Here is a 24,614-nt window from a genome sequence, read left to right as displayed (position 1 = left end):
TTTTTTTTTTTTTTTTTTTAGCAGCTTGAACCCAGGGCATCACACTGAGCTCCATTCCCATCCCCCACACCCAGCCTCCCACAACCCTGAGATTACAAGGGTGCAACAACACACCCAGCTACGCAGAATCTTTCAACTGGCCTCGTGAGCCTAAAGGGAGCTGTTGATGATGGGTCCTGAGCATGGACCACACACTTAAGAGGATCCCTAACAAGTTAGGAAGATGCCACCAGAATCATGGCATCTGGAGGTGATTGCACATAAGATAAACACTGGAAATGTAGAAAGGGGCAAACAAACCTTAGCTGCCAGAAAAATACCTCTCTGTTCCATTTTAGATGGAGTCACAGGTAAGAAAGTGCCTCACTCATGCTAATCCCACAGGAGGGTCCTCACCTACTTCTATGAGTAAACTGTCAACTTATCCTAAAGGGATAGACAGTACATCTCTCAGGAGAATCCCAACAACTTTAAAGGCAGTGCGTATCTGGAGGCAGATAGTCTTGATGATTTAAAAATGCACCATACATAAATGTACAACGGTATCAACTGCACTTTGCATCTTGCCTACACCCGGAAGGACTGGGTGGCACACAGTGACTAATTGCCGGGGTCTTTAGGTATGCTGTCCTGGCTGCCTCAGTGTCGTGAACCGACTCAAAAAGTTTCCCTTTCATGATCATTTTGAATTTGAGGAAGAGCCAGAAGCCATGCAGTGCCAGATCTGGTGAATGAGGTCAAAGAGGACACACCATTACGTTTTTATGAGCCGATCTTTCTGCAGAAAGTATCATCTTTTAATTACGTCTGATAAAAAGACACCCAGGAAATGGGACTTCCACAACTGCTTCAAAAAGTAGCAAGAACCACAGGGTAAGTATGCTTTAAGTGAGAGGAGGTAGTGCTTTGGGGGAGATTCATGGCAATGTGTCTTTACTATAATGAATTTTGATTTAAACACACCATAGTTCTCAACCATGCCTGGTACGAGTGGACCGCAGAAGCATCTTCATGATTGTCCAAAAGCTGCCTGTGCTGGGCAGGCTGCGGATGAAGACCACCTAGAACGTCATCTCTGGTGTGGGCATGCTCAGGCAGCTCAACAGCATGGCAGCAGGTGGGAGCCTCCTCCCTGCAAAACCAGACCCAAGGGATTCTGGAGGACATGAAAGTCCAAACACTGCCCTGGTACTAATGGCATCACGCTAAAAGAGACCTGGCAGCAACACAGGGAGAGCACAGGGAAGCAGCAGCCAGCGGTGTATCTACCTGGGAAATACATGACCCCTCAGCTCCCAGAGCGGGAAAGCATCTTTAAAGGTGGTACTTTAAATAGGCCATGAAGAAGGAGAAGATAGCTGGGAGTAGTGGTGCCCACCTGAGGCAGGAGGATCGCCATGAGTTTCAGGTCAGCCTTGGCTACATAGTGAGTTTCAGGTCAGCCTGGAATACACAGTAAGGCCGTGTCTCAAAAAATCAAAAATAAAAACAAAACAAAAAATAAACAGAAGAGGGAAAAGATGAAGGCAAGGGAGAGGAAAGGCAGCTATGTGAGCAGAAAACATGGGCTTGGGCAGAAGGGAGCCAAGTCTGCCCAAGAAAGGGACAAGGGAATGGATGCCAGGAGACCCAAGAAAAAGGCGGGACCAGCCTGTCAACAGACTACAAGATCTTCCCTAGAAAACAGGGTCTCCTGAACTTCACTTTCTCTGCCTTAATGGGATGGTCTTCAAGCAGCCCCCAGGCCCCTCTCATAACTCTATCCCCCAAATTCACAAATAAACAGAGATTTTTCCAAACATTTCTGTGTTTGTCCAGTCATGTGGGTCCCAGATTCATTCATGGTCTCCCAAGACTGAAAAACACAAAATCGAAATCCCAATGGGCACGGGACTAGTCAAAACGCACTAGCAAGAGCTCAAATCTGAACCCTAAGGATGAACAGTACATTTCTACTGCTTTATTCAAAGTTTCCATGCAAGGGCACTCTTTAAAGATCCACATAAGTAGATCACTCTTTCTGTTTCTAGTTTTAGTGTTTTGTTCTATCTTAGGACTAGAGATTGGACTGGGGCACTCTGCATTGAGCTACACCCCCGGCCCTTTTTTATTTTTTATTTTGAGATAAGGTCTCTGTAAGTTGTTAAGTTGTCCAGGATAGGCTTCCACTTGCAATCCTCCTGCCTCAGCTGCCAAGAGTGCTGAGACTACAGGCATGTGCCACCATGCCCGGCTTGTTTCTATCTTAAAACATGACCTCTGGGCTAATGAAAGAAAACCAAGTCATTGTATTGAATTTTTAAGACAAAGACAAGCCAAAGCAGGGAACTATTCTTAAACTCACACATAACAGTTATGCAAAGGTCCAGAGGCTTATGTGAGCCTCCTCACCCCACCCCAGCTCTCCCTACAATTCAAGACTAAGAGTTGGCAAAATATGATACCTAGCAAAGGCCTACAGTCTGACCCAACATCAGAGTTTCTAGAGAGAAAATCTAGTATTCAAAGGAAAAAAAAAATTCCTGCTTGGCCCGTCAGCGCTTCTCCAAAGACTTCAGACAGTCGGAATGAGATGGAACTCTGTGCTCAGGGAACTGTCACTGCCTTTGCAGTTTGGTCCACAGCAAACCCCTCCTTCGTGCCTTGTGGGCATTTTTGTGTCTCACAGTCTCAAGATGACACCGGGATGGTAACAGAAATGTGAGCAGGTGCACCTATTAAATATGTAAAATTCACATCCTCTTCTACTTACTCACAAGCTGTATTTCTAAGGGGTGTGGAAAGTCACCTAATACAAAGACAGACAGGTAGGAGAAAAAAAATGTGCATTTTTTTTCAGTACACAGGAATGCAAGTTGGCCTAGCACAACAGCTTTTTACAGAAAATAAATGCAAGCCAATTAAAAATTCAGTTTCTTTTCTTTCAGCGAATTCCTCAGGTTTTGCTAATTAGCAACTAATAGTTCTGTCATTTGAGCTGGGAAATATAAGGAAGAATACCAGCAGTGTGTTTTCAATCAAAGCATTTGCATGAAGGAATGAATCACATTTTCCATGAGGAATTACTGCTTGGGAGCAGTTGGGGGCAGAGGCAAAAAACAGTCTTCACACAGCTATAAAACTGTAAAAGGAACCTGGGCTTTGGGGAAAGTTAGTAATGTTTTTTTTTTCTTTATCCCCCACCCCCAAACCAGCGGAGGCCTTGAAGGACAGGACCAGGGGATCCAAGAAACTTCACGCAAAGATCCCTGTAGGGACAGTTTGAAAATTAACCTCTTCACAGTAAGAGGGAAGACAGTAAAACACATGTTTTCTGTAAAAGGGAAAAGAATAAAAGTTAAGTGTCGGTCAGGGTATAGAAATGCTTGAACTATTATGTCACCTGCCTGTGCAAGTTTATAAAACAATAAAAAAATGCCAAGCAGTAACTGAAAACAGAGGGTAATGGTGGTTTAAAATATCTGGCTACAAATGGAGCAGGTATAGAAAATTCTACTGAGAAATATTTAGGCAGGAGATGAGGGCTCTCTTCCTGACTGCAAGAGAAGCATATCCGACCCCCAAATCCAGCCCCCTACAGTCTCCCGCATTATAAAGTACGAGTGGTCCTACAGCCCAGAGACTGTCAGCACCACCCCAGGTCTGAGCTATGCATGCTGCTGGCTCTTCTGCCTTCTTGCCTTGATATACAGCCCATCCACACACAGCGACCCTGCGTGAGACAGCATGCCTGCACCCCCTTCGAGGATTTTATTCCCAACATATGTGGTGGATGTTTGAAGTGCCCGCTATTCCTCCGTTTTCTTCTTTTTCTTTTTTTTAAATCAAACCCACAAAACCTAAAATACATTGACTGCTGCCTAACTACAACTTGTGAAGATACAACATTGCATACCCAAGTATAATAGAATCTTGTGCAATAAAAATCTTACAGATGTCCTTCTGAAGGAGAAAAAAGGGGGAGGGATTTTTTTTTTCCTCTTTTCCGGTCTTACAGGAAGCCTACCCACACTTTAGAAATACAAAGTCAGTATATATAGAAGCACAAATTAAACATTTTGAAAAGTCTACATTTTCCAACCACAGAGAAATGAAGGAATCACTGCATGCGCTCCCGGAGCCAGGGGGACAGGGTTGGAGGAGTCTCTTCTCTCTAACTAAGCTGGCAAACAGCTGGAGGGAAAATCACCAGCCCACTAGGATGTTTCTCGACCTTGAGAGTCCGAAGGTCTGCAGTGCACATGGGCTGTGGTCAGTCCTGCAGACCAGGACAAATCTGACCAGAATTTTATAACTTGTAAACAGAGGGTACTTTTCAAATACACCCATACAAAAAAATTCTGAGGAAATTGATCACCTTCAGCCCACATCCGTCATTAGCTTTGCTTGGCTAATTAAATCCTTAGGCGGTAAGTAGATTTCATCACCAAGTACCTAAAAAAAAATGACAGTGATCCCAACAGAAGTCCAGTAACCCTTTGTAGAGGTTATAACCTCTAAAAATGGTCAAATCATGTCCTATCCGAATCTAAAGGCTTCGCTTTAGCTATCTTTACATCATTTCGTATGAATAAGTACTACTGCACCTTTCGTTTTTCTGCATCTATTAAGTTTGTATTTGTACATAAAACACTTTCTGCTAAGCATTTAAAATGCAAGACTTCTCAAGCACATTCAAAAGCTCTGTGTTGTTTTTCCTTACAAACTAGAAAACAATCATAATCGGTCTACTGAAGTGCAGTGAGAAAGGGTTATCTCTAGAAAAGTCAGGGGGCAGAATTCTAACAATTTCAAGTCTTTTCCTCAGGTGTCTAATCCACTTGTTTGCTAATCTGCGTTTGTGGAGGCACTGTTTCAGGGAGCCTACAAAAACCAGGCTACAATGAACCAAACGTCGCTGCAACACTCAGAAATCACTTGGTTTAGAGACCAAACTAACCACCTGGTGATGGTAGTGAGCGAAGAGTAAAAGCTACCTTAATAATTCTGAGCTTCTCACTATGTGTCAGAGATTTTACTGCAGACTTCATTGGCACTGTCCCAAATCACACAAGAATGCCATGGACCCTTATTCAAGGGACAGGAAATGATTCTTAGAGCGGTCAGAACACTTGGTCAAGGTCACATAGGTAGTAAGTAAAAAACTGGAACTTGGATCCAAATTCCCTGCATCCTGAGCCAATCTATAATGTGCAGGATTCCCTGTTCCTATTATCCACATAATGATCCACTCTATTTCGGTTAATTTAGGATGTACATTGAGACAGTAGGTCAAAATCACACTTGCCATTTGGTTGCAGATGACTTACCTTGTTTATAAATTATCACATAATTTTAATACTGATTTGAACAATATATAGGGGAAAACGAAGTACTACAATTTAAGGGTGCTGTGCCCTCAAAACTGAGGTACAATAAATGAATTCAGCCAGGCGTGGTGGTGCACACTGTAATCCCAGCACTGGGGAAGCTGAGACAGGAGGATTGCTGCGAGTTCGAGACCAGCCTGGGCTACAAAGTGAGCTCAAGGCCGGCCCGCACTGCATAGTGAGACCCTGTCTCAAAAAGACCAAAATAAAGAAAGAAAGAAATGAATGAATTCATATCCTACTATGAGCTCTCCAGTCCCTAGTGTTAGTTGATATTCCACTAGAGGCCTAGGAAGTGAGTCCCAACAGACCCCTGAGAGAGGAGGATATTCCAGGTGGAGAAAGAGCCAACCCCTCCAGTGACCAGTGGAGGCCTGTGCCAGAAACCGTTAAAACAAATGAAGCAACATCAAGCTGCCAATTGTTCGCACAGAGAACTTTAACGGTTCCCTGCCCGCTACCTGCAGCCAAAAGAGGTGTGCTCATCAGCTGTCCTGACTAATTAAATACCTCACTAATTAGTGGGCATCTGGAAAAGAAAACAAAACATCAGTATGCGATGAGAAAAGTTTGTGTTCACACAGAAGGGCAGAAACAATACAGAGAGCTTGTGGGCAAGCAGCTCAACTTTATTAAAAAGAGAAAAGTAAATGTGCTCGCAGGGTACATAAATACAGGTAGGAGGGAGGTGGGAAGCCCTGATTCTAAAGGAGGCTCACAAATAAAAATACACTGGAAGATTTCAGAACGTGCCCAGAGAAAAAGCCAACCAATACTATTTTAAATATCTTCATTCCTAACAGAAAAGAAAAACAACGCAACACAGCACAACAAAACAAAAAGCTTAAATAAAGAAAGGAAGCGTCCATGACCCGGATGTCGCCTCCGTATTTCTGTGTCTATAGAAACCACCTCTGCAATCATAAGAATGATAAGCACTTTTCAAGTAGAGAAGCAGTAGCCTTTTTTTAAAACCTCAGAAGAAGCCACAGACCTTTGCTTCCACACTTCTGACCGCTTCTTTAAAAAACAACGTTGCCACTTAAAACATAACGTATCTCCCATTTTTTTTTTCCCAACAATATAATCTGGTAGGGGAAAGAGGCAGTCGCTGAGACTTAAGGTTGCTGCCAGGCCCTTTGATCTGGTGGGTGCGCATTCCCCTTCGCTGCAAGCCAACTAATGAAGGGATGAAATTAGCTTTTATCCTGGGCACTTTTCTTGAGAAAAAAAAAAAAAAATGCACTAATCAGCTGTCCTCACTAATCAGTCATCTGGCTAATGACCTTTTGCCTTAAAACACTAAAATTTCTGAATGATGTGGAAAAAGGGAAACACAAACCAGTCCCCCTCTCTAGAGCTCAATGGATCATCTGGAATTGGAGCCAAAAAGGTTAAATGGCAAGTCGGAACCCTGGCAAGGTGATAAATCTGTAATTAAGAGCTGTGTGCTTTGGCACCTCAATATGAACTTCATTATTCCACCACCAAAATGTATTTTTTTAAAAAAAACTAGAAACAGGCCAGAAATAAGCTGAACTTTTATGTATTTTTCTTTGCATCCTTTCTTTGGAGAAAACCACTGTATACTGGTACTCAAGAGTCCTGATCAATTTTTTAAACTTTGTTAGGGCTGGGAAAGGAGCTTCCAACATCTCTGGTGAGAGGAAAAAAGGTGTGGGTCAGAAAACAAATCTTCCGCGTTAATAAATTTCACACCAACTTGCTGGAAGAGTCTGCTTGAACAAACCATTAAACACAGGAATAGCAAAAATCATTAAACCGAAAATCATTAAAAATGAAAACAGTTGTAATTAAAGACTTCTAATGCAGCTTGCTTTAATAACGTCCCCCACCAACCAATTTTTCTCCGCAGTATTTCCTTACACAAAGCCACTCTGGTTCCGGTTCTCAGGAAAAGCCCATGTGCATTTGCCAGGAGTGGACTAGCTTTCTGGAAAAGCTCTGAAATGGCTTAGGCAGGTAAAGACAATGCCTCGCTCTAAGAAGAGAAACAGACAAGGAGTAGAAGTAGGAAAAGAGTGGAAAGTTCAGCGTTTTTACAAGTTATACAAGGTCAGTAATTCACAGAGCACATATATGCACATGCACCTGTGTGTATACACACACACACACACACACACACACACACACACGCACAACCTCACGGCCTGCCCCATGGCTCTTGAGAAAATGCCCACAGGGAGGAAGCACTTACGGTAGTGAGGCTCCATGTAACCGTTCCTGGGGTCCATGGCAAACACGGTCCCGCGGTAAGGAACTGAGGGCTCGGCCAGATGTGGAAGGGACCCATGGACCTCCTTCTTGATCAGAGAGGCCCTCTCGTCGCTGGACGTCGAAGGCTCCTCGCTGATTTTGCTGAGCCCCTGCACACTCTGTGGCTGCATTGTGATTGCGTTTCTTCTCTCTCGGTGATAGATCTGTCCAGGACTTTCATCCTCTAAGGAAAGAAGGAGAATGAAAGATTCTAGAAGCCACAGTAAGGAGCAATCAAAAAAAAAGCAGTCATCAGTTCAGTCTCCCTCTTTTCCTGCTCCAAAAGAGAAGCCTCTTTCCCCTTCCTGGCAGCTGTGCATGCTACACACCTCTAATAGGATATCTGTAAGACAAAACTGCCTACGAATGAGGGTGCAGAATATACAAGGAGGGACGAAGGTGGACAAACCATTTTCAGGCTTGTGCCTGACTCTGTCAAGGAAGCTGTCCACATGGAGATGCCAGTATCCCACAGGTCCCACGTAGGGCTAAAGTTTCTCCAGCCTCAGTCCACGGGTGCCCAGTTGCTCTTTGTCCACCCTGAGGAAACAGAGTCTCCAGGATGATGAGAAGAGTCCAGTTGGTGGCTCTAGGGGTGCCTGGCCCTTGCTCCCCAGAGAAGGGCCAGGCTCCCTATCATGACCTATTAGAAAGTGAGCCAAAAGTTTCCAAGGCTTTTTTTGTGGTAGTCAGATTTATAACCCACCAAGAAATTTAACAGCAGAGGCAGAAATAAAACTGAAAACCCATTGGAGTCAAGGGATAAAAAGATGCCACCAGTGGTGCAAACCTACAGAACCTCCCGGGAGACACTTCCTCCTTCTGCTCACTCAGGACACCAGCAGAAAAAGGGAGTGAGACTGGTAGCCCAGGCATGGACACTGTAAGGGGAAGGAAGGCTCCAGTGATGCTGGTACCTGTCTACACATTTCTCCAAACAGGTAAGAAACATATGGACGAAACTCCATGCAGAGTCGGTCTCCAGTTCCCTAATATTTCTGCTCCCTTTGATCTGTAAGAACTTCCTGTCTATCCACTAGAGCTCTCTACAAATGCGACCAATCCCTACAATTAAACCAATCCTAATAGGTAAAGCAGGGCATGTGGCCCAATTCATCTGCTCTAGTCACAAACACACTCTCAACTCTGCACTTCCTAGCAAGATCCATATTTAATCAACAGGCTGTGCTCAGGCAGTACGTGCTGACGGACACTACGATGTCTAGGTATCACTTAGACATCTACTTCTTCGGACGGACACTACGATGTCTAGGTATCACTTAGACATCTACTTCTTCAAAATGGCTTCACATTCTTTACCACAAAATTAAAAAAAAAAAAAAAACTGTATTGTTGTCCAGTTTAGATGGACACAGTTTGAACATCTCTTATCCCAGGTTATAATCTTATCTTCAAGGTAACCAACAAAGCAGAGATGACCCGCTAAAAGCCTCCCAAAACCAAGAAAACTGGCTTAGTAGTTTCACAGCTTGTTTCAAATTCAGAAGAAAGGAGACCTCTGACACACACAGCCAGCCCATAAAAATACAGGCTAAAAATAACAAATACGATTTTGTGTTGACTAAGGATTTGAACTACCTAAAGCCAGTAGCAGCTTCAGTCTCTCTGCCCATGTGCAGGACTTGAAAAATAAGCAATAAATTGTTTTAGCCTAGCAAATGACTTGCAAAGCAGAACAGACAATGAGGTATGCTTTGGTCTTTACACTGAATTTGCTGACTGCTACAAGGTAACTGTGAAATATTATTTTAGTATTGTTTTGTGCAGATCCTCACCCAAAACCTTGTAATTAAGGTATCCATTACAAGTTTAATCTATCAAGCAACAACTAAAAAAACACAAAAATTGGCATAACCCCACATTTCCACATTAATCTTTCCAAAAGCAATTCAAATCATGCTTTTGTTAATTTTAAAACGAACTGCAAAAAAATCCCTACATTTTTATTTTCCCTTCTGACTAACACATTTGGACACTAGTACGCCCTTGTACTTCGTTAGCAGTGAGACTGCAAACCACAGGAACAAGGCTCTGCAGTTATATAAACCCAAAAGGGTGTCAGAAACACTAAAACTTACATCGGTTTTATAAAAATTTCTATAACCTACACATGTACCAAGTCATATTTTCCACTAATTTGCACTCTGTATAAAATCTTTGTTTTAAATTCCAACCTGAAGTGAACTTCTAGCAGGGGTGCACATTCTGTAGAATGGACCTTCATTTAGGAACTAGGAAACCCTTCCCGGTGGGGAAGAGTGGGGGAGGCGCTCTGATGCATAATTAGCATTCTCTGGGAGAGATGAAGAACTGAGTTCTACTAATCTGTTGCAGGTTTAAAACAGGATTTCCTTGATTTCATCTTCCTAGAAGAAATGAACTTTTCTTCCCTTAAAACTATATCCCTATAATAAACTCAAGTTTCTTTAAAATGAAGTACCTCTATGATGAATATTTGAATCCAACTTCACCAATAATTGAATAATCAGTATAGTCTGATCAGACAGCCTTTCCGCCAACCTCCAGGGAGAAGGAACCAGCAGACGGGAGAATCGTGTGGAAATGTAGCCTGTCAGCTACATGATGCTTTCCATGAGAGTTACCCCAACATGTGCGAATATGAAAGTTATAACAAGAAGTAACCAAAGTTCAAATACTGAATACAGAAAATAAGTTCTTCCTTTAGTAAAACTAAATGCAAGTGAGAATATTTTTAGATGTAGAAACATTCACCAGTACATTTTACAGTAGTTAGTGCTGTATTTCTTCCCAGTATCCCCCTGCCAAAAAAAAAGAAAGAAAATTCCAGCACACAAACATTTCATGAAGTTTACCTCGTGCAGAGTTGCTTTTGATGCACTCACAGATAAAAACCTGACAGTACACATGCTTCTGAATACAAACAGCTACCAGTCTTGAAAGCACTGTGCGTTTGGGGATAGAGAAACTTTGCAAGCTATATTCCTGCCTGCTCTTATGAACCCAGCAACCACTGCAGCAAGCCAAAAAGACCAAAGCTGTCTCATCTTGTTCAGCTGAGCCAAGCTGTTCAATAAAGTTTGAGAGTCAGTGCAGACAGGGTACGCCAGGCCAAATTATTGACAGAAACATAATGTCCACCATGGCAACAAGCAGAAGTCGGCTGCAAAAATGTAAGCAAACAGCCCACTGCTCCGAGAGCATCTGCCAATGCACTTTAACAGCCAAACACTGAGCAACTGTTCGAGCTTCTCTCTGCTTAACAGCTGCAAACCCAGAGGTCAAACCGAAACGTGCAATTCACGAAACACTTTCAGGAAAAAAATGGACTTGTAATACCATCACCACAATCCCACTTTTTTACCTCCTTTTTTTTTATGTATATCCTCGTTCGAGTGCAAGGCAACAAACTCCTGCCCCCAAAAGCATCCCATTTTAGAAGCTGCCCTAGATTTTCTAAACTCATCCAAAAGCAACAGTCAAGGACTCAGGCACCCTCCGTGTCAGCAACTCAGAAAAATCAAACGCCGCTTCATTGCAGACAGTGCTTAGGATGTTGATCATAAATGTCTGGACAAAGTGATCCTACTGCACGAAGCAAGACTCACACATATACTCCTGAATGTTGGCTTCTAACCTCCTGTGCAGTTTGTCATTTCAGAGGAGGAGGCACGTTCTTTTTTGCACGGGATTTCAGTGAAAAGTTTCAGACAATTTTTCGAATGTAAAAACCAGATTCTGCCGGGCATCGCTAAGTAGGGACACCCCCCCCTCCCCCCACCTCCACTGCTCCTTCTCTCTTCCCTTCCCCCCCGTCCTCTCTCTCTGCCCTCACTCCATCTCACCCCCCGTCACTTAAATAAACGGGCTGATGGGGAGCTCATAGTACACGTGCTTGCCATCCTTTCCCTTAACACTGATGTTCTGCTGATGCCCCCCACCCCCGCTACAATCCTGTTTTAATACCATTACTCCCCTCTTGCCCCAGACCTGAAAGCCACGGAGGGTAAGAGAGCAAATCATACTTACAACTCAGTGCCCGAGAGCTCTGGCTAGCTACTTTCTGCAAACTTCTCTTGGGGAGCTTTCTCCAGCTGTGCAGACCCTCTAGGAATATTCTCTTGGCCACTCTCTGCCTCTCCCTCTCCCTCTCCTCCCAGGCTCCCATTAGAGGAATTAAAAGTGGTTGGAGCCATGCTAAATTTAACAAGCTCATTAGTATTCTTTGCGAGTGCTTCGGAGTGAACTCTCGCTATTCAAGCAGCTCTCTCCAGCAGAAGGGTCAGGCGGCTAATCATTAAATCAAACTAATGTCACCCTATCACAATCGGCCCGGAGAAGGAGGGTTTATTATTTCAGTTTATGCTAAATAAACGGTTTTACAAATGGTCCCCAAGCAAGGTCAACAGCAGCTTCAATTACAAGACAAACTTCACAAGAGTTGCTATAAACCAAGTACTCCGTATTGACTTAGGGACAGGCTCAGCTCCTCGTATTGCCACTAGCAGGATTGTACAGGAATGCATATTGTAAAATAAAGGAAGGGGTGAGCTTTTTTTCTTTGCCAGAATTTGCGACTGCACAGCGACTCCTCATTCGGCTCTCTCCAACCAGCTACCCTCTCAGCTCAATTCACCCCACACAAAGGCTGGAGCCCAGACCTCAATGGACCGAGTGAAACATGTTCAAAACTAGGCTCTCTATTGTGACTGAATTTCTTAACATCTTTTCAAAAAGCAGAGAATGCCTTGAGGCTAAAGGAAGAAACAGGCTAATGGTGAATTGGGAATTCTGAGCAAATTTCAGAGCCCTTCCTCCTAGCTTTTGAGGTTGAAAGCAAGCTCTTTCCTTTCAAGTTTCAAAGTCCTTTTTCCTCCCGCAGTGTCACAGAAGGATTTGAAAAGAAGGTAATTGTGCTCGTAGTCTCCCTGATCAGAGCTTACGTCCTATTTCTGGTATTTCGGAATACTTCTTGCAATAATAGTGCATATAGCTCAATCCCTCAACCGGCCTGCACTCTGCAATTGCTCATTAAATGAACAATTGCGGGTAGAAAATGCCTTTTATGTTCAAGGTCTGGATATAAGATAAGCATTCTAGGACTCTAAATTTGGTTTACTAAGGAAATTCTCCATCATTAAATTACAAAACTGAAGTCAGAATATCAGGCTTTCCCAGAAAAGTGGTACTCAGATTGCACTGAGCCAAAAAAGGAAGGCAGGAGGAGGGGTGGAGAGGAGGAAACAAAATGTTAAGGGGAGAGGAAGAAAAAGAGTGGATGCTTGGCTTTCGAGGTAAATGGGATTTTAACAAGAAAACAGTATTTCCATGCTTAAGGTGTGAGTTTATGAAGCCTTGTAATTTTGGTATCAAATGATAAAATAAAAGTCACCTTGAAATGAACTAAAACACAGGCTTAGGCTCAATAAATACGCACACGCCTAGCGCTGACTCTTTGCCAGCAAACACCTTGCCCTTCTTTAATAAATAGTCTTTTACCACCACCGTGAACATCATCTCGTTTGATTCTCACAGCTTCCAAGAGATGGTGGCAGGACAAGGTATCAGGCCCCAGTTCCAGGTAGCAAGTCAGTGTCCCAGGTGGGTAAGTGATGCAAAAATTCCAACCCTGTTAAACAAGAGGTCTGGTGCTAGGTGGGTTTTTTTGCAATAATACCTGGATGTCCACCACCACTACTACCACCAATAAAAGGGAGTTAGTTCCTCTTCATGTATAGAAATTTTCAAAACTCAGATGCTCACCCGTTAAGATTCTGTTAATCTAATCTCGCTTCTCAGAAACACAGAGCAGGGCCCATTACAAATTTATGGTGAGACTGGGCCAGCGTGGCACAAAGGCACCAGTACCATGCTTTTCCCCCAGGAGTGGGGATGCACTCGGGCCTTCCTCTGCGCTGCTGGTCTGTCCAGTCCCCACACCCGGAGGCTCAGCAGTGGTTTTTGTGTGGTAGTGGAGTTTTCTGTGCTTCAGGAGCTCCAGCCCCGTCCTGTCACACACGGGACTCCAAGCATCCTTTTCTGCCTTCCTCCTGGGCAACCGCCTCACCGTGTACGCAAAGGGCATTATTTCGAATCTTCCCTGTTATGCATTTACTGCATCTTATCAGCTTTTATTTCCGTGGTTATTTACATTTTTATGCTCTCTGAATAAAAACCAAGGTAATCCAAGTCCTTGCCTCCCCTGTTTCAGAATCCCGCTATGACTCTGACCAGAGGAAGATCAGAAACTGAAGCGAGAAAAGGCTGAGTGCGTAAAGCAGGGCAGAATTATGCTGGGCAGGGGGAATAAAGCAACTGTGGCCCTTCCGGGCAGAATATTCCCTCTCTCCACCTGGACTGCAGTCATGCCTGCAGGGGGGTGGGGGGGTTGCTCCTGGAATGCTTGGAGTTTGGCTTCCAAAGAGTCTAAGCAAACAATGCCTTCCCTATGAGCGCTGCCAGTCCCCTTGGGGTCAGACGCTGCCCTTGCGCAGCCACACATACATCTCCCATTGACAATGACGGATAGCAGAGGGAGGGCCCAGATGGATCAAGAGGGAACACTGGCTTTGTCTGCAACCTTTAAACCTTGTGGCCAGGCCTGCAACTTGAGACGGCTGCCCAAGAGTGGGAAGCTTGGGAGAAATGCAATTGACAGCCCTCCTTCCAAGGGGATGGGAACTCCCCCTCTTCCACTTTCATGACCAGGATGGGTACCGCGGGGTGCAAAGGGAGAAAGTGGAAAATGTCCTCCCCCAGAGACACAGGAGTGACTTCATTGTTTCAGCAGTTCCAGCCCTCTGTTTGCCAAAGAGCAAAACCTGGTTTAGACTGACCAACACCTCAGTGGTCTTTCTGAGAATGATTTTTTCACAGCAAATCTGAGAATGATTTGTTCAGAGCAGGTTTCTGCTCAACCCAAGACTAGAGTCCCAGCTCACAGCCAGACTGCTTAGCTCACGGAGTTCTACATAACTTGAAAAGAGGTCCCTGGGATGGAAGGGAGCAGGCAGGGGGAGCAAGATGAGCATACAGATAAATTCAAATACAAACTCTGAAAAGGCAGTTACTCTACTGCAGCACAGAGCTTTGATGGCAAGCAGTGCCCTCAGTTCCCACCTCTTGGAAAAGATGCGCAGATAACACACCCAGCTTGCCCGAGGCCTCCTCAAGCTTACCATGGCCTGCAGTTACCATTCATTTCCCTCAGGCTCCTGAACCCCAGGCAGAGATCTAAACCACACCTGACCTTGGGAGAATGGTCCTGAGGGCTGGTGACCAGATCCAGGGACACTCCACCTCGTATACCCTGTACTCACCCAGTAAGTCCAAGTACAAACCCAAGGGTACTAACCTATCTTCAAGTTCTTGACGGGCCGCAGAGGCCAGGTAAGCCCCATCCATCTGTGGGGCCAGGAGAAAGAAAAATACAAACACAGTGCCCCAGGCACTCCCCTTGAAAAGGAAAGGGGAGCTTTTCCTTATTTTCCAGGAGACTTGCTTGGATTAGGAATTCTACACTGTCACAAACTTCTACTCGCCTGCTAGGAGTTGCTAGCTACCGCTTATACGGTGTGCAAGAAATTCTCAGGAGGTCAAAAACTGTCCCATCTTCCTAAGAGCATATTTATGGCTACTGGAGAGAAGCAGTGTTCTAAACACTTAGGTTCAGAGAATTCTTTGAGAACTCAGTTTAGGCCTATTTTTAGATCATTTTTGTTTTGTTTTGTTTGTTTTAATGGGGTTTGGGAGGGGCTGTATTGTTTTGTTTAAAGTTCTAGGGGTTGAACCCAGGGTCTTCACACTGAGCTACATCCCTAGCATTTTTATTTATTTATTTTGACACAGACCCTTGTTTAGTAGTTAAATTTCCCAGGCCTGGCTGGATCTTCCCCTCCTTCTGCCTTAGCTTCCAGGTGCAGGCCCCCAGGCCCGCCTAGTTTACACCTTTCTTAAGCAAAGAACTGCAGCGTCTCTCCTGACTTTGCACACAGAGGCCTGAGCAGTTAAGACTCCATAATGAGATCCACAGCCTACCGTTTAATGGGAACAATGAAAAGCTTGTTCGCAAGGCCAAGGAGTCCTAGTTGTTGCCTCCCGGCCAGCTGTACCCTCAGATAGGCAGGATCCTCTCACTCTGGAGTTCAAGCTCAGTCCCTGAGTGGCAACAGGACTTACAGCCTGGCTTTCCTTAAAGGCCGGAAGCCTCTATAGGTAGCAGCTCTTACCTATAGCTTGTTCAGAGATGGTTCCCAGGTTCACATCCTCTTGCCTCCCATTTCTGAACCTTCCCACCATTGTTTTTTTAATTGCAGAAATGAACACACACTTAACTGGTTTCAGCTGGTGTGTTTATGTTGCATGTTTTTGTCTTTAGATGACCACTTAATGAGAGAGCCGGAGCATATGGCGTTATATTTTTAATAAAATTTTACAGACCGTGCTGAGTCCATTGCAGAAATCAGACCCTCCTGAAGAGTACATTTAAATACCAAGATAATACCGTTATTGTACTCAAATGAGCTGGAGGTCCCCATGACACCCTAAGGGACAGTAAGCAGGATTCGCCTCTGCTGATCAGCTGCTGGGAAAAGGCCAGGTGCTGCCTGGCTCAAGTTTCGGCCATGGAGAGCCCCTCTAGCTATTGTCCATTGTGACCTGGGCTACGAAATGTGCATTTGAGAAATCCAAATGCAAAGACTACTTTTTGATTCTTTACCATTTTCCCTAGGCAACCAGCTCCTACTTAGCCATAAAGTATGCAACTTTAGCAAACTCTCAGGTAGTAGAGGTAATGACTCAGACCCTACCTCTGAAGGAAGGGGAAAGGCCACCAAACCTAATCTCATGGTCACAGCCAAGGCAGGAGGCTCTGCCACCACAGCAGCTCTCCTCTGCTAGGGTCAGTCCCCAGACCAGCTCTGGCAGGAGAGTCACAGGCTAGGGACAGTGACAACAGCAACCCCCACGGTGAGACTTGCAAGCAGACCTTTGTTCCAATTCTCCAGCAACCCTCGGAGAACTTAATGTCCTGAAGCCAAGGGGAATGTAATTTATTTCAGATAAGTAGCAATAAAAACAATTAAGGAAAAAAATTGGAGATCAAATTCATTTATCATTCTAAAATACAAATAATTTCAAGCCATTCATTCTTCCTGGCAATCATTTTCAAAAGCCTGCCAACTAAAATCTATTAAGCATGTACCAATTAGTGACAGCAATGTGCACCTAACGAAATGGAGAAAAGTGCCTCACCTGTCCTAATCTTCAGCGTACCTTACAGTAAGGCACTGTCATTATCTCAGTTATCCAGACCACAAGGAAAGTAACTTAGCCAGGTCCCGCAGCTGGGACTGGGGTGGAACTTGGAGCCCAGGCAATCAGACCAAAACCTACACTTAAATACTTGGCTATCAGATCTCCCTTCTCAGTGCCAAGAAATATAAAATACATTTGACTTGAATTTTGGTCATGGCCTTAAAGCATAGGTCTGCAAATCTCACAATCAATCACCTCTGCCCGTGTGGGGTGAGAGGAGCCAGAGACAAGATGGACGCCAATAAGCATGGCTGTGTTCCAATAAAACTTTATGAACACTGAAATTTGGATATCATGTAATCTTCACATGTCACATTTTAAATGCTAAGAACAATTCTTAGCTCCTGTACTATACAATAACGGGGTGGCAGGTATGCGGGATGAATAAATCTAGAGATCTGCTATAAATGGACCACATTTATGAAGCTATACTGTACGTGGGACCGTTTAGCAGATGCCAGTTGCTCCTGCCAGAAAAATAAAAAAAACTCGTGTTATGGTTTAGATCTAGAATGTCCCCCCACAAAGTCTCATGTATTCAGGGTGGGGCTTTGGAAGGTGATCGGATCATGGGGACACTGTATTCATCAGTGGATTCACTCACTGGATTCAGTAGGTAATTTTGCTGTTGGGAGGTAGGGCTTGGTTGGAAGTGGTCACCAGGATATCTGGATGGGTGTATTTTTGTCTCTAGTCCCTCCCTTCTCTCTGTTTTCTGGTGTCATGAGTTGAGCAGCTTTCCTCCACCGTGCCCTTTTGCCATGCCATTTCTGCCTTGACTACAGCCAACCATGGGCTGAATCCTCCAGAAGCTGTACGCCAAAATACACTTCTCTTCCTTTAAACTGTGGCTCTCGGGGGTATTCTGTCCTAGCAATGGGAAAGTGACTAATAGAATTGGCAACTATGTGAGATCATGGATATGTGAATTTGGTTCACGGCATTAACTTTTTACCATCTGTATGGATTTTATAATATTCTGTTATATATCTTTAATACATGAAATAAAATTTATTTTAGTAATAATAATAATAATGAATGGATAGCAGGCTGGATGTGGTCCAACCAGAGGCCAGCTGCAATCCGCCAGCCCTGCCCTCAAGGAAAATACACACATTAGGTAGAGCACCTGCAACCAGAGAACAACTGGGAACATTACAATAAAATTGTAAAAGAAATAATATTGAGTCTTAGGATATAGGGAGAGGGTGACTTTCACACAGTATTAAAAGTATAAATAGTTCCGTAACTGGTCGGGTGTGTTGAGCAACTGGATTTCTAGGATACATATTAAGGAAAGATAGCAAAGGCAATGATTTATGTTGAGGGATATTCCTCACAGTCTTATTTATAATAAGGAAAATAAGTTAAAATAAATGTCCAGTAGCTTATACAGAGAATATTATGACTGTAAATACCTGTGTTGTTTTGTTGATCTTAATGAACATAGGAAAGTAAGAGACATACTCATTACAGAGAACTTAACTTACTGCCAGCTACTATTGTAAGCACCTTGGGACACAATCCAATGGAGTTAGTATTATAATCCTAATTATACAGGCACAAAACCTGAGACGTAACTGTCCACAAAATCACAACTAGAAAAGAGCAAAGCTAAGATTAGATTTGACCATCCACTCACCCACCATGAAGCTACTAATCCTCTAAACATCTTTAAGTACTCAAGCTTTTGGAGAAAGGAAGAAAGAGACAGAAAAAAATACAGACTCCTTTCTGAAATTTCTGAACTAAGTTCTTATGTTAAAAAAATTAAGGAAATGTTCCAAAATAATGTGAAAATATTTCTATGGATTACTTCTTTCCTTATGTTTTTGTACTTCCCAATCTTTCTAGAGTACAGAAAGGGTTAATTCGCTTGACTTTTAATTTTAATTCTATTTTAAGTGTGTCCTTTATTATAATTCTCTAAAGAAGTCCAAACTAAGTACACACAAATTGAAAACTTCTCCCGTAAGTTCCTATACTGAAATCTTGCTTTAAATTATGTATTCTACCTCTTAAATCTACAGGATAGAGTTAAGAAACAATAGTTTTACACATATTAATACTATCTGACATTGATATAAGGCTGTATGGAGAATTCAATATAGTAGGTTATTTAAAATTATCACATGGGCATGATGGAGTACAATTGTAATCCCAGCACTCTGGGGGGCCTGAGGTAAGAGGACTGCAAGTTCAAACCCAGTCTGGGCATTTTGTGACTCAGCAAGACTATCTCAAAATAAAAACTTTTTACAGAGGACTGGAGATATAGTTCAGTGCAATGGCCCTAAGTTCAGCCTCCAGCAACACATACACAAAATAAAAAATTACCATTGTAATCTTCCATATCCATACACAAATGTCTTTCAAACCAATTGCACAAATGTTCTAATGTTTCTCCTGGCAAACATATGAACTCAGCCTTCACCATGCCATCCTGAAAGCTATAAAAGGGAAAAATGCATTAGAAACCCTGATTTGCTCACATTTTTAAGCACTTACTTAAAGCCAGGTGCTCTAAGTGCTCCAGATGTATGAATCCTCCTCAGTTCTCACAGGGCCTGACTTACTCAGGTAAAAGTCTTGAGGCTTAACAAGGGTTAAGCAAAATGTTTAAAGTCATTTGCTCTGGTGTCAGTGTGTTTCCCAAAAGTCTGCATGGTAGAAACTCAGCTTCCAGCACAGTAATGCTGAGAGGTAGGACTTCCGGTAGGCAATTGTATCAGGAGGCTTCTGTCCTCATGAATGGATGAATCATTTCTTGGAGTGCTGGGTGAATGGACTATTATGGGAGTAGCTTTGCTCTAAAATGTGAGCTCCCTGCAAGCTTGCTTTCTATTGCCACGAGATGCCCTTCACCAGCTTATGACACAGCAAGGAAGTCCTCAGCAGATGCTGAGCTGATGCCAGTACCCTGGTTTTGGCCTTTGTGAGCTAAAAAGGCCCTTATTTAAAAAAAAATAATAATAATCTAGTCTTAGGATACCTGATACAGAAACAAACAAACAAAAAAACAGACTAAGACATTATCCTTTAGGTAGTGATCAGCTAGGCATGACTTTCTCTTGGATGACGACTTACAACTCATCCCTGTGGCCCCCACAAAGTATCTTCTGCAAAGAAAATCCAAAACCTGTAGAAGATTGACGCGCTTGCCACTTCTCCGTAAGTATCCACAAAGATTACTTTCATGACGCCAACTCTTGTACCTATTTCTACAAAGGCAATCAGGAAAGGACACTTCAGGAGTTAACTTCACTAAACCGAATTGTGTACTTCAACCCTGAGTTATGAAAAGCAGTTCAGCAATTTCTTTGAATTTGTTATTGTACCACTACCGTTGTTGTTGCCAAGTTTGGATCTTGGACAGGTGAAGCATCTTGCAGTATAAATAATTCTCATGAATTATTTCTTGTTACTTTGTTTCTCTCCATTCCTACCCCAACTTGTTACCTTTTGATAGTGTTTCTGGGTTCTAAAAAGCCATTTGCACAGGAATATTTAACACTATCTTGATCTGAGGGACTGTTGCACCATTAGATGCAAAAAGCAGTCTGAGGATTTGGTTTGTGTTCAGCTCCACAACAGCTCCAACACTGAAAGACACACATGGTTCATTGAAAAGGGCCTATGTCCAATGGTTATAGAAGCTTATCATTTATAGAGAAAGGAAAAAAACACCATGCACTTGGAAGCAGTTTTGCTGAGGTTATTTACCAACAAATGAAAGAGACTTCAAGCTTCCAAGAGTATAATCCCCTCCCTCAAGTAGGAAAGGAATGTGAAATGAATCAGGAAAGTTAAAGTCATGCTACAGAGACCCCTCACCCTCTCCAACAAAAGGTGATTATCAAATTATAGCAAATTTAAGAAAGTTTTCTCTTTTTGAAAGTCAAGAACAAAACCAGACTACTTCTTAAAATGCACTATCAGGAATCGTAACTCTTCCTAAAAGTGCCAGATATAGTTCCATCCGTGCAATATTAAAACTAACAAGCCTCTTTTCAATTTCTTTTAATGACGGCACATGCCATAAAAATACAGCAGTGCTTCACTGAGCCAAAGGAGTTGGAGCAAAAAAAGGACCAAAATAAATAATAAACTTACATGGGCCACTTACCAAAAATAAAATCATTTCATTCACCCTTTTACAGGAGGCACATGCAGTATTTTGAAAGCAAAAATTCTCATAACACAAAGCTCCACTTAAAAGTCACTGCCAAGAGCTGAAACCATGGCAGGATGTTATTTTTTTCCCAATTTATTTTTAAGTGTTTAGGTATTAATGACATCAATGGCCACGTAGTATAATAAGGCAGCATGGTGTAATAAAAGGAGCTAGAAAATCTAGCTTAGAGATTTGCCTCTAGCACTTGACTGTGTAACCCAGGATACCTTACAATATATCAGATTGTCAGTTGCCTGCTCTATAAAAGGCAGAAGATAAAACTTGCCCCTCTTACTTCATAGGGTTTTCTGAAGGTTAACTATAACAGTAGATGAAAGGAATCTTTATCAACTATGGCATTTATAAATGGTAGATAGTATCTTATGCAAAACAAGGTAGAAATATGCAAGTGTCCTCGTTAGGGGGCTGAGAGAATAAGTTCCCAGGCCTGGCTCTGGTCCTAAAAGGGTTCAACTTTAGGCAAGTCACAGGATTTATCTAGGCTGCTACTTCCCCTTACATAAATGTGACATCACAGATCTACTACATCCAACTTATCCTAAATGTCTCTCTAAAGGAACAAACCAGTCACACCTTCACCAAGAACCAAGGAGAGAAGAGCCCTGTTTCGTGTACACAGATCCCACTTAATAATCTATCATGACAATTACCGCAGTACCTCAGTTCATGAACTTAACTCTTTCCATGATTCTGGTCGCAAACTGAATTGGACGAGAACCGAATCAAATTCAGTGGTTAAATTCAACATAGACTTTTTGATCAGGTTCTCATTGAATTCAGTTTGCAACCAGAATTATGGAAAGAATTAAGTCCATAACCCAAGGTACCACTGTGGTCATCTCTTTCACCACCTTTCCAATGAACCTTGGGTCAAGCTCAAAATCAAAATTTATCACAGAAGCACACCTAGTTCTTCAAATTTCTCTTGAAGATATCAGTATCTTCTCTGCTTGGTTTTCTCCAGTGACTTGAGATACTGGAATTTTCCCAAGCCATGCAATCTATGTTTCTCCATAAGCAACATTTATTACAAATGGTCAGGCAGATTCTTTTAGGACAGTTGTTAACCTGCTGGATTTTTGTATGACCTAAAAGCTAAGACTGGATTTTACACTTTTTAATGGTTGAAAAACAATCAGAAATATTTGGTGAGACATAAAATTTTATTAAATTCAAATTTCAGTTTCCATGTAACAGTTTTATTGGAATACAGTAAGGCTCATTCATTTGTACACTGAGAGCTGCACTTGAGCTGCAACAGCAAAGGTAAGTTGTGTCAGAGCAGCAGTGGCCTGTGAAAGTAGAGAAATATTTACTGGCTCATTCTATTAGTCAGCTTTCCATTACTATAATAAAATACCTGAGACAGTCAACTACAAAAAGAAAAGGCTCATTATTTGGACAATTGCTTTGCAATTGGTGAGGCTGTACATCATGATGGGACCATGTGGTGGAACAAACTACATTAAAACCTTGGGTTGTGAGTAACTTGTTCTGCAAGCATATTTTGAGATAAGTGAACACTTCCAATAAATTTCAACCTGATAAATGACCGATGTCTTACAATATTAGTACACGACACTGAATGTCACATGATCACAGCTAAGCCAATTGTTCTTTCCTTTCTCCCCTCCTGCTTCCTCTATAGGATTGTGGGTAATTGGCTCTAAACACCAAGACCTCATGGAGCAGTTCTAGTCTGCAGAGGAGGAGGGTGAGAAAGCAAAGGAATCCTTCCCTTTAAATGAGATTAACAGGGCCACAGATATAGCTCTGTGGCACAAGTGCCTGTCTGGCAAGTGCAAGGACCTAAGTTTGATTCCTGGTACCAAAAGAAAAAAAAAGAGATTAGGAAAATGTGTACAATGTGGAAAACAGTGAAAAATGTTGTAGAAGAACAACACCCAAATAAGGCTGTGGCAGTGGGAGCAATGAATCTTTTTATGACAATGCAATGTCACATTTCCATGAAATCCTCAAAAGGAGGCAAAGGCAAATGTAAGTGGACAGGTTCCTTATTGAAGTTGCATAAATATAAAAGCATTGCACTGAGCCAATAGATAGCAATGATTTCATTAGTGAAAGTGAAAATCATCCTACACAGTAACCCTCCTCTCTTGTCTCCCTGACACCAGCTAGGAAGATTTTTAAAGGTGAATACAGGTTACTTTGTTTATTTTTCTTTATATTTTATATTATTTTAAATTACAGTATTATAATTATTAAATTACAGTATTATAATCATTTTATATGAATACTTTTAGAAAGAATCGTCTGTGTTTCCATTATCTCTTAAGAGGAAATTCACTTTGGTATACAAGTGCTTTGGATTACAAGCACATTTCCAGAATAAATTATATTCATAAACCAAGGTTTTACTGTATCTAGCAGATGGCCAGGAAGCAAAAGGGAGAAAGGGAGGAAGGCACTAGAGTCTCCCATTCCTTCTGCCTCCAAAGCCTAAAGACCTCCCACTAGGCTCCACCTCTTAAAGGGTCCATCACCTCCCAGTAACCACAGTGGCGAATGAAGCCTTTAACACATGGGGCTTTCGGGGACATTTAAGATCCAAATGACAACACTAGAGTTTTACAGAAAAGTGTGCTTTCCCTGGATATGCCTAGCTCGGGTCATGTTAACATCTATTTCATAGATTAATTATGAAATATATCTGAAAAGTACGGACAAAAATAAAGTAGCTACCATATCCAAATACTTCATATTAATGTTTCCATACTTAGTCACTTAATAGTTATGAATTGTGTGAAAAAAAGCCCTTTCTACAAGAAGGGAAAGGTTTTTTCTTCTTTCCCTCATTCCTGTTGTTCCTTCCTTTGAGCAATTTCTTTCCCTTTTATGTTATCTATTGTACATTTTGGGTCTTATTTACTCTTTACAGGTTCTTACACTAGGGAGACAATATGATGTTTACACATATAAGTCTGATTTTCACTTATGAGTATGGTCTCTAGTTGCATCCCATAAAAGCCTTGAGTTTATCTTTTTTATAACTGAGTAATACTCCACTGTATAAAAATACCACATCTTTTTGATCCATTCCTAAGGCATTTATAATACTTTGTGTATGTGTGTGTGTGTGTGTGTGTGTGTGTGTGTGTGTGTGTGTGTGTGTGTATACATACACAGATAGCTGGCATAACTGTACTGCTGATGTCTGGTGGTTTATTGAGGGGAACAGTAAATGATTAAAATTTGTTTTTATGTTTTGACCAATTTTGCATGCTTATATCTGGTAATCTGAACAACTTACCTGAAGACAACAATTTACAGTGTAACAACCATTGGTGAATTCCTACAATCCTGTCTAGTGAAACTATGTATTATCTCTAATGTTCTTTTAAATTATTATTTTCTTATTCCCATTAATGGTTTGATCAATCTTCCATTCTTACATCCAGTAACCTGAGCAACTTTGTTGAAGATAACAATATGTA

The 24,614-nt window shown here is 42.2% G+C and overlaps 1 protein-coding gene across 3 annotated transcripts in view; it reads right to left on the bottom strand.

The window, feature by feature from the left end:
• Positions 1-24,614, bottom strand: part of Gli3 (GLI family zinc finger 3) — a 277,128-nt gene that overhangs the window by 178,570 nt on the left and 73,944 nt on the right. For 2 of the 3 annotated variants that reach the window (XM_013521254.1, XM_013521255.1), the window contains exon 3: positions 7,588-7,830. In XM_013521254.1, coding sequence (XP_013376708.1) covers positions 7,588-7,830 — 243 coding nt within the window. Of the gene's footprint in view, positions 1-7,587; positions 7,831-11,675; positions 11,746-24,614 lie in introns of those variants that run through there. The other variant, XM_013521256.1, reaches the window with a different exon arrangement.

The sequence above is a fragment of the Chinchilla lanigera genome, unplaced genomic scaffold, assembly GCF_000276665.1.
Source record: "Chinchilla lanigera isolate Chin_1 unplaced genomic scaffold, ChiLan1.0 scaffold00059, whole genome shotgun sequence".
NCBI classification, from domain to species: Eukaryota; Metazoa; Chordata; class Mammalia; order Rodentia; family Chinchillidae; genus Chinchilla; species Chinchilla lanigera.
The sequence above is the reverse complement of the archived record's forward strand: the minus strand, read 5'-3'. Positions and strand labels throughout refer to the sequence as shown.